The 10720-nt window shown below is 33.5% G+C and overlaps 2 protein-coding genes across 6 annotated transcripts in view; both read left to right on the forward strand.

Moving 5' to 3' along the window:
• The window catches only part of LOC122712308 (ras-related protein Rab-37-like), a 114445-nt gene extending 112529 nt beyond the window's left edge, over positions 1-1916 (forward strand). For all 5 annotated transcript variants that reach the window (XM_043931845.1, XM_043931847.1, XM_043931842.1 and 2 more), the window contains one exon: positions 333-1916. In XM_043931845.1, the coding sequence (XP_043787780.1) occupies positions 333-450 (118 nt within the window). In that variant the 3' untranslated portion in view covers positions 451-1916. The remainder of the gene's footprint in view (positions 1-332) is intronic.
• A 339-nt stretch (positions 1917-2255) lies between these two features.
• On the forward strand, positions 2256-10410 carry LOC122712310 (zinc finger protein 808-like). The gene is made up of 4 exons (XM_043931850.1): positions 2256-2490; positions 2797-2943; positions 3034-3120; positions 3192-10410. The coding sequence occupies exons 1-4, from the start codon at positions 2347-2349 to the stop codon at positions 6498-6500; spliced, it is 3687 nt and encodes a 1228-aa protein (XP_043787785.1). The 5' UTR covers positions 2256-2346; the 3' UTR covers positions 6501-10410.
• Positions 10411-10720: the final 310 nt, after the last annotated feature.

Genomic DNA, 10720 nt, shown 5'->3' on the forward strand with positions numbered 1-10720 from the left:
CTTCGCAGCAGCATAGTGTAATTGATTAACTGTCAAATTAAAAAAAAAAATAGATAAGCGAAACGACGTTGTTGCTATTTTGATGACGCTGTGTAATTTGGCAGTTTTATAATTATATATATTTATTATATATATTTATATATATTTATATTAATAGAATAAATGATATATGATATACATACGATGTTCCATCTTGTTTCTGGCGATACAAAGTTAGTGAATTGATCTTTGCTACCACATCAAAATAACATTGAACCTTCATCTGGATTGGATCCAACAATGTGCATTTGATAGTCATCAAATGTTATTTTATGTTATTTATATAATTTCAGAGAATTGAAGGCGAGGAAAAGCAACGACCCAGACGATACGAAATTCAACGTGCAGGACTACGTTCGTCAACAATCGCAACGAAATTCATGCTTCAATTCTAATTGCCTGACTACCTGAACTGCGCAATAACCCTGCGCGTACATTTCCCTGCGATAGATGGAGACGAATGGTGGAACATGAACCGGAACTGGTCATAAAAATGGCGCGAAACTATTTTGATCGTTCAAATATTCGTTTCCGTGATTTAGAGCGGAAATCGTTGAAACGTTACAGATTTTCATTTTATTCACGAAGAAAGATGCATTTTTCTGTGAACTTGTACAATTTATTTATTACAATTTTTTTATTTAATTTTTTTATTTAAACAAACCAATTTTCGATAAGAGTTCGTAAAATTATTGTATACAAGAGAAATTATTTAAATTGATAGGATCGAAGGCATGAATTTTAAAATCTCGAATCTCAAAAAGAATGAAAATACGTTTTTGTTCCACCAGAAAAATACATTTGTTAAGGGATAAAGAAATAATATAGACGAATAGGATGTCAATATTTTTGAAAGAAATCGATAGGAAACTCTTGTTGATGATACGTGTATAGAAATCTATTTATCGATGATTAATCCTGTACTGTACATTAATGTGAATAGTTAACGCGAAACAAAAATCTGCAATATATGACATAGATTTAGGGAATCTCTTCATGGTTCTAATTTGCACACTGAATATGATCGTTACGATGTTAGAAAAAAGCGAAAAAAAAAGAAGAAAAAGATTAAAAAAAATTTTACCTAATTTGGTATCGAGAAATTAATGAGATGTCATGTGAAAGCTCATCATGTACCAAGTAGATATATGGTTTTAGACTAACCGTTATGTAGAAGAGCTTTCCCAAAATATACCATAGCTGCCATATATACAACATGGTTTACTAAAAACGCTCAATATTTTGTTGAAAAGCTTATTCGCGTAGTTTTTAAATGTGAATGATTGAAATTCAGTTAAAAATATATGTATATGTATAAAAACATATTTATAAATCTTTTAATATTTATTTAGACTGATAATTGTTTAAAAAATTTTGTGTATTTGTATTTTATTTTTAATTTTTATCTTCTCTCACTTTGTTTTACAATGTGTGCGTGTAATCGTGTAGTTTTCATAACGTTCTTGTAACATTAGTCACGTGACTAACGTCTGATTTTTAAGATTTTCTATCTAATGGTGAATATATACGATACGATACGATATTTTCGATTAACTCAATTTACATTTCAAGTTTTTGGATCTTATACCTACTATATTATATCTATTACTTTTAATCGCACAATGATCATTTGCAATCGATATTTCGAAATTGATATAGAATATCGAACGTTTGATTTTATTCATTTGCGATTACTGAACAATTCATTACGAACACAAGGAAAAATGGAACGAAATATAATCGTGTAACGTTACCTGCAATATATGTGCAATGTATCTTATCAACATGTACAAATGACAAACAATTACATGTCAAATGTATATTGAGAAGTATATATATATATATATATAAAATAAATGACCACTCGACCAATAATATAAAATTGTTTTTTGACTTACCACCATTGCCTCTGTTTCCTTGTTTGTCACTGTCAATCGTTTGTAAGAACTCTCGAAACAATCCAACGATTATGTATTTATTGTCCACAATAAAATATTTGTCTCTTTTCTTATCACTGAATATATATTCTGCACATTTGACACTCGCGAATCATGACAACATTATGACTGATAAATAAATACTACGTTAAAAAACACACCGTGCATCTGCCTAACGCGCGCTCCTCTTCTAACTTGTTCCTTGAACCCTGGGAATGAGTCGAAATGGACCGCTCGGTCTCAGTTTCAAATGTCGACGTACAAACAAAACGCTGCGTCCCTAACCTGCTTCTGAGAAGCGCGTATCGCTGGCAGCCAGAACACCTAGCTGATATCGTGCAAGGAAGAACCACGAGTGTTTACGTCCATAATGGACGAAGTGATAGAGTTACAAAATATGGAAAACGTATGCAGGCTCTGCCTTTCCACCGACGAGCCAAAATCGTCGGTGTTCGAAGTGGAAGACTCTCCGGTATCGTTGGCCAATAAAATACAAGCGTGTTTGTCGATTCAGGTATGTCTAATATATTGTTATTTAGTAATCTTCTCATTCTTTTTAATGTTTCTTTCTTTTTTCGTATTTTTCAACTTTTTGCATATTATCTCTGTAATAATGCGGGTACATTGAGGTTAGGTCTATACTGGATCATGTTATAGATAAAAACATTGATAAAATATGACCATGAATTTCTTTGCTTTTTATTATTGTTGGTCATTGTTAGGCAAAGGAGTTTTTATAGCGATAATACTTTTAAGAAAACCCGACTTTTATTCAAATTTTGGAGCATACACATTTTGATCGGGTTCATGAACCTTTTAGATTTTAACGACGGACAAATTATCGACGAAAATATGCGCGCAATGTATTAAAAATGTGAATCAGTGGCATAATTATAAGGAAGTATGCCTACGTTCCCAAGATAAATTGCAACAATGGTTGGAACAGAATTTACAATCAAGCCCGATGGTAAGTATACATATTTTATTAATTTTGTATTTTGTTAATTTAATATATATGATTTTAATCAATATATCACTTTTATTTATTTTGTTATAGGTTGTAACAATTAAAGATGAACCTGTTGACTTGGACTTTTGTGAGGACAACATTGAAGTTATATCCGAATCTAATGATTCAGATTTGGTAAGTTTTATCATGATTCAAAACAGTGTTTAGAAAATTAAACTATATTAAATTTATGTTTTCCTCTGTAGGAAGCTACTAATCTTGAAGAGAGTATGAATTCTTTAACGAACAATGTCCAAGTAGAATTAACAGATGATGAAATTAATTTTGAGAAAAACCAATCAACTTTAACAAAAGATGTGGATATAAGTATAAAATCTGAACCACAGGATTATGACACAGATTGTACTATAGAGATAGAATCTGTAACTGGTAGTGAGCTTGTTTTGAATCCTCTTTCAAACACAGAGGATAGGATTATGGAGGCTGATTCTACTCAAAAATCCAATGCATCCACATCAGCAAGTAAGAAAAAAGCCAGAAGAGGCCCACATACCCACTTTAGAGGTGCACGTGTTTTCAAACAAAAATGCGTACATTGTCAAATTAATCTTCACTCTAAATATTCTTATACAAAGCACATGGAAAGATTTCACAGTGATAAACAAAATGGCACTAATCAAAAATCAGAATTGGAAAACGAAGAAGAGCTTGTTGAAGATTTAGAAGATGAATTAATGAGCATGGAAAAAGATGCTCCATTAACGCAAGTGCAACAAAACATTATTAGTCAATTGAAAACTTTCATGTGTTATTCTTGCGAACAAACTTTCAACGATCGTAGAAGTACACTTTCCCATATTCGTCAACATATGCCTGATTTAAGGCCATACACGTGTATTGCGTGTTTGACAGAATTCCCAGATCGCTCGATGTATAAACAACATTGTAAAATGTCATTCGAATGTGCGATGAAGATTGCACTCGTTATACCGAATGAAGGTGAAGAGAAATATTTCACTTGTAATATGTGTTTACGTCCTATGCAGAATAGGAAACAGTTGCTTAGTCATTTATCAAAACACTCGGATAAACAATACGAGGAATTAATATCTCCTACACGATCTCCTCCTAAACTAAAACCAATAACTCCCTTACCATCTCCAAAACAAGAAATAATGAAGGAGCCACACAATGAAAGTTTAAATATACCACATCCTTACAAAAACGGCGATCCTGCGCACAATCATATATGTGATTTGTGCGGTATGATTTACAGGTACAAACCTAATATGCTAAAGCACAGAGATCTTTGTCAACGTTTATCGTCTGAGGTTAGAACGTCCTACAAATGTGTTCATTGTGGCATGACGTATCTCGTGTTTAGAAAGTTTCATAGTCATATCACGGCAGATCATAAAAAGAAAGAGTTCACTTGCTCTGAATGCAACAAAAAATTCAGATCTCCTAGCGATTTCTTAGAGCATCATGAGATGCATCGAATGGCGCGTAATCAGAAACAACCTCTTCAATTGAAAAGCGATTTAATGAAGCATAAACAGAATTTATCGACGTCGTTCAAAGACTGGGATAAATTCGAAGCTGAAATGAACGCAAATCAATTATCTGATAACAATCAATACAGTTGTGCACTGTGCAATCTGGAATTCTCAACTAGAGCTGAATTAACGGAACACAGGAATCTTCATTTGAAAGTGAAAATCTATTCTTGTGTTATCTGTCGTAGCATGTTCAGTAGTGCAGGTGCTTTGGAAATTCACATGAAGGATCATGGTATAGAAGACCCGAATGAGAGAAATGCAAATATTTCGTGTGTAGAATACGGTACCGTGGAAGATGATTCACGAGATTCAAACTCAATGAATTTAAGTGCTATCTCGGATCCAGGGCCAAAACATAATAATTGTAAAAAATGCGGAAGACAATTCTCAAATACTGCGAATCTCAAGAGACATATAAGGAACATTCATCCGATCGAAAAACCTCCTTACAATTGTTCTCATTGTTGGCTATCATTTAAGAGCAAAGAAATCCGAGATCAGCACATTACATCCGCACATTCAAAAGCTTCGAAAACTATGCTTCGATGTCCTCAATGTCCACAGACATTTGTCTTTGAAGCCAATTTAGATCTTCATTTCAAAAATCATCATAAAGATTGTCGTTTCAAATGCGATATTTGCGGTAAAGAATTTTTGAAGGAAGGCTCGTTGAAGATTCATAGAAGTTGGCACAATAGAGAAAATTATGGACAGAGTTTGAAATTTATGAAGAAAGAGGATCAGAAACCTTTGGTAGAACCTAAAAAAGAAGAATCATTCAATACGAACGTTAGTGGTCGGCCGGCTAGAGCACGAAAATCCTATCCGAATTCATCTCCGACAAAACCTAATGGCAATTTCCAATGTCAAGTTTGCAGTGATAAGTTTAATGATGTAACAGAATTGAGAAAACATTTATGGGATGTGCATTGTGCTCGTAACAAAAGCGAGAAAAGCTTTTCAGGTGATGAATTCCAATGCGAACTTTGTACGAATATTTTCCCTGATAAGGAGACGTTGAACGTACATATACAATGGCACAAGGCTCAACCCATCTTGAGTGACATTCGAAAGACCAATTTCCCTTGTGATATCTGTGGAAAACTTTACAGTTCCAAAAAGGTATTGGCGAGACACAAAAAACTTCATAAAGCGAGCTCCGTGGCTATTAGCAACTTTTCCAGCAATCAGCCTTTATGCACAATTTGTCATAAAGTATTTAACAGTAATCAGTCGTTACAGCGTCACAGGCTTAATTTGCACAGCAATATTTTCTCTCAACGACCTCAAACACAACAGTACAATAATACGAGAAGAATGTCTCAAGAAGAATCAAAACCTAAAAAAATAAAATTAGAAGAAGAAGATAAAAAAATACCATTTGCTATGGATGCCATGAGCGCAGGCAGAAAGTCGGTAATGTGTCACGGCTGTAAAAAATTCTTCCCTAATATGAGTGTACTGTATAAACATAAACAATTGGTACATAACAAATCTCACATGATAAGGAACATCGCGAAATCATTCACAATGGAATGTGTACCATTGCATTGCAATGATGGAAAAGTCGCATGCAACATTTGCTATAAAAAATTCTCCGGTATACCGAATCTCCGTCAGCATTTCACTGTGAAACACAAGAATGACCGGCCCAAATATAAGTATGCTTGCTCTATAGACGGTTGCAAGCTCACGTTCCCTACACAATTGACCTTAAAGCATCACGAATTATCGCATACAGTCACTATGTTCAGCTGCTCCTTGTGCAATAGACACGTGTTTAATAGAGCGGCTATGACGAATCATATGCTGACAGTGCACAACACCGTCTACGACGCCGAGAAGAACAAGAATTTCCATAGAGAGATGGATTTGAGTAGTTACGTGGTGGAAGGTGCGGTAGATGCTACTTGCCCCCGATGTAAAGTGAAGTATCCCAACAACAAGGCTATGAAGATTCATTATTTCAAAATTCACGAGGGCACGAATCAGTAGAATCTTGAATTTTTTCGTATCTGAAATAATCTGCGGGGATTCGAACAAGGCGTATAGATTTTATGACGAATCGAATATGGATGATGTAACGAATGCTTGATTCTATGGACAGAAAGACTCTGCGAGTTGAATAGGCGCTGCTTTACACATTCTTTTTTACCAAATCGTAAAGGCACACGTTAATCTCTTTATCCAACTTTAGCAATTATGATATAGTTCATAAGAGCGTGAGGAATACCTAGTATTTCCTGACGTTTATTCGTTTAGTGTGCACAATTTAAATATATATTTTTTTGTTTCGTTTTGGATGTCACGGGAGCTACTCTCTGTTGAGAATAAGGCTATGACAGGCCCGATCGATAAGTTCTGTAAATAAGGCATTATAGAGAAACCAAGAAAAAGGGAAAAAGACCTACATGGGAGAAAGAAATTGTCTATATATCTTTTCGTTCGATGTTTTTACTAAAGTTATATAGTTTTTGTTGAATGAATTTTGCATTTGTACATCAAGACGTCAGTTCTCGTTTAGTGAACACTGATATATTATTAAATCGGAATTAATAACAATATCTATTGACACGTTTCAAATCGACTAATCAAATTGATAATGAATTTTATTTAGATAACAAACATATCCAAATGAATTTTCGAAACGTATCCAAATGAATAATTGATAAGTATTATTGAGAATCAGGTTGAAATTGATGATTAGCTAGCTTATAATTTCAATCATTGATTTGAAATGTGTCGATTCGAATGGTGCATTCGACAAAGAATGAAATATCATGCTGCGTGATCTCTATATGAGAAATATTTACATAGTATATCCTATTTTGTCTTTTGTTTTCTTTCATTTTTTATTATCGAGCAACGATAATTGTTTCCATTGCGATCCGTAGAAACGTGACAACTGGAAAATTGTGCATTCCTGAAAGTTAGAAATGAAGGAGTGACATATTTTTTAATGATATGTTTAAGAAGATGGTGGATGATTGGGAGGGGTGAGCGATAAGGGATGAGGTTAGATTATGCACTTTATTTTACTAAAACTGCTGTTTTCTGGATGCTAAAATGGAGAACTCTGTTGTTCTAGATTTTATTATTATATGCATACTTGTAATGTATGCAATGTATAAGCTGTAGCGTTTTTTGCATATAGTGAACAAATAAAGGGAGAACTAATAAGTGTAGATCTTCGATTTTCCAAGAATCATTCGATGTTTTCCTCGTTCACAGGATAATGCTGTGAGGATAGTGTTTTTTTATATAAGTTTCGAATCACTGTTTTCTATTTTAAAACTGCTTATAATAATTAGGCTATCATGTTCCTCAGTGAATACATCTCGCATTTATGGAGATAGTTCCCGTGGTGGCCATCAGAGGGCTGCCGTCGATTCATGGTCTTGTTGAGTTTTAACCTTATATTCTTTCATATAGATTCACAAATCTATTTTATATCGTAGATATTGGAAAGATATTGGAAAAAGTTTTTTTCAATAGATTTTACCAGATGTAATCATGTTGATTACGCATCTCTCGTGTATGTGCGGTTAGTTATCTCAATCATAATCATTGCTTCATGATACTGCAGATGGCAGCCATCTTGAGCAACAAATCTAGTGAGAAAGAACCTGGCCAGACAAAGACCAGGCGTGAACAGCTCGATCGGTTAGAACACTCACAACTCACGGATGAGAAATAACCAATTTAGAATCGCGGTCCAGCAATTTGGTTCTTTTTCTATTTGTGCTAAAGCGGTAGAGGGGAACAATTTGACTTCTTGTACTGATTTTAGATCAGACTAATCGTAGATCTTCTTTTTTAGCGTACAGTGTATTCATGCATTTGCAAACACGCGTTAAACGTAACAAGTAGGTAGCTTCTCTGATAAAACTTCTACCAGATATAAAAGATGTACATAATGATTTACCTTGTTTATCAAACTATCATTGTTAGTTAAGGTTTGCTCGTAATTACAGACATGTGTTCGTGGATAATAAAACACGATATTGAAATTTCGCACAATATCTGCGAGTAATGTACATATAGACTACGCGCGTATTGTTTATCAATATCTTATGTAACTGCAAAATGTTTGTGCTATTCGAAAATACTTATCTACAAGCTGTGTCTTTAAGTCTGGACAAATCTTTAAGTCACTTAGTTAATTTTCTAATATAGCGATTCAAACAATCAGATTCCTAATTGCTTTTGAACAGTATTTAGTGATTAGTATTTGTTGTTGACGGTGCAAGGGAAAAAAGGAAGGGCATTCCGCTCATTCCTCCTGACTCCATCTTTGATGTTTCCAAAATCCTCCCATTGTTAAGTTTTTAGCGGAAAATGTTGATATAATAGTAAGATATGTTGTAGCATTATATGTTTTATTACATCTTACGCTTAGTTTATGTCCACATCTAAGGTCAGTTGATCTTGACATAGTCTATCGTTTATTCTTTCTGTCACGCAATGCTGTATGATTTGATTTGTAAATTTAACATTTTCGGTAAATAATGAAAATATCGTGTGCCCCATTTTAATGATTATGTATATTAGGACAAAATATACAGGGCTAATGTTTTTTCATGTATTATTTATGACTTCTAGTAGTGAAAGAAAGTTGCGGTTTAAATTCACAATTCAATGCAAGTCAAATTCTTCGTAAGGAATCGTAAATCAATCTAAATGTTTTATGTAACGATAGTTTTTTTTAGTGAAAAGAAGGAAACATTTTATAAAAATTCTTCTATTTGTTCAAGACTAAAGGGGAAAACATTTTTTAAATGAAAAATTAGAAACGATCAAAACGATAAACCTCAATAATTCGTTTGATGAAAATTAATTGTTGTATGCTTAATATATTGAAATATTGAATGCAAGTTTCTTTCACTATTAGTGACTATTAGTTACACAATTTTTGATTTTTTTTTTCATCCTTATTATTGTATATCTCGTGTATATTAGAGAAGGTGGGTCCATTGAATGTGAAATCAGTGTGTCGCGCATTCGTTCCACCCGCCATTTTCTCAGAAACGCACTGTATACATCCATTATCGTTAAATAATATGAATTTAATATAAATTTTATCCTTGACCGCTAGAAACGTGAATGTTTTTTGACATTACGAAACGAATGAGGAAAATTAAAGTGCTATTCCTACTATGGAATATTTGCACGTCCAACCATTCCGTCTATCGTTAAGTTTCTTACACCAGATGTTTGAGACGATAATTACGCTCCCGCAATGATCGTTCTACGTAACTACGATAGTTCCGAACTTTTCAGACGATAATTGTATATCTGTAATGAAGGAACAATATATAGAACCTATATAGAACCTATATTTCTGTACATGGAATGTTTTTGTACAGTGTCTTTTTATGTGGATCATGAAGAAAGACTGTAAAGATGAAATTCATTTCATGCATTTTTAAACGATCCGGGTTTCGAAACCCGTTATCGAGCAACGTAAATCGTAAATATTCGTTATTTGCTTCTTAATGAAGAGTGCACAGTTTCGATGTTTAAGAAAAAAGAAAAAGGTGCAATGTGATGCATTCTTCGAACGGACGACAATGTGAGAAAACTGTGAAGCACTACTAAACCATTATGCAAATACACGAACGTTGCAATTCTTCTTTTTTTTTTTTTCGCAGATATTTATCAATATTATACATATTATATATATATATATATAAATGTGTGTACATTGCATCGATATATAGTTACCTCTATTGATTTCAATATCTCCTTTGGTATAAGTATTGTAGAATCCGAAGAAAAGATGAGGGAACATTTTCTTTCTCTGTCTTCTTCGTGAAGAGAGACATCCATCAAGCGCGCAATGATTAAATTTAAGGATTATATTATATTATACTACGATAAGTTTTAAATATAAATGAATTTTACATTAAAAATAAAGTTCTACGAAGGAAATACAAAAATTTTTATTCTTTAAAAAGGAAATGTACACAGGGATGTTCCTCGAACATATCAAGCGCAAATATATAAATTACATACATTGATTTAATCAATAAAGTTATATCACGCCCTAACATTCCTATCTCTTCGCCGATCCAGTCTTAAGACACGTCGGAAGACACGTAATCGATACAATAATGTAATTATTGACGATCATAAGACGATGATAATGGCGGATACAACTGTGCCTCGGTTCCACTGTTTTCAGTGGCGTTCTATGGTGTCATAGACGAGCGAAT

This window comes from Apis laboriosa, unplaced genomic scaffold (assembly GCF_014066325.1).
Source record: "Apis laboriosa isolate Shangri-la unplaced genomic scaffold, ASM1406632v1 scaffold1_cov151, whole genome shotgun sequence".
NCBI lineage: Eukaryota > Metazoa > Arthropoda > Insecta > Hymenoptera > Apidae > Apis > Apis laboriosa.

Coding starts and splice junctions, on each gene's coding strand:
- LOC122712310 (XM_043931850.1), top strand. CDS start 2,347: ATGGACGAAGTGATAGAGTTACAAAATATGGAAAACGTATGCAGGCTC. Junction 2,491..2,796: donor AAGCGTGTTTGTCGATTCAG/GTATGTCTAATA, acceptor TGAACCTTTTAG/ATTTTAACGACGGACAAATT. Junction 2,944..3,033: donor ATTTACAATCAAGCCCGATG/GTAAGTATACAT, acceptor ATTTTGTTATAG/GTTGTAACAATTAAAGATGA.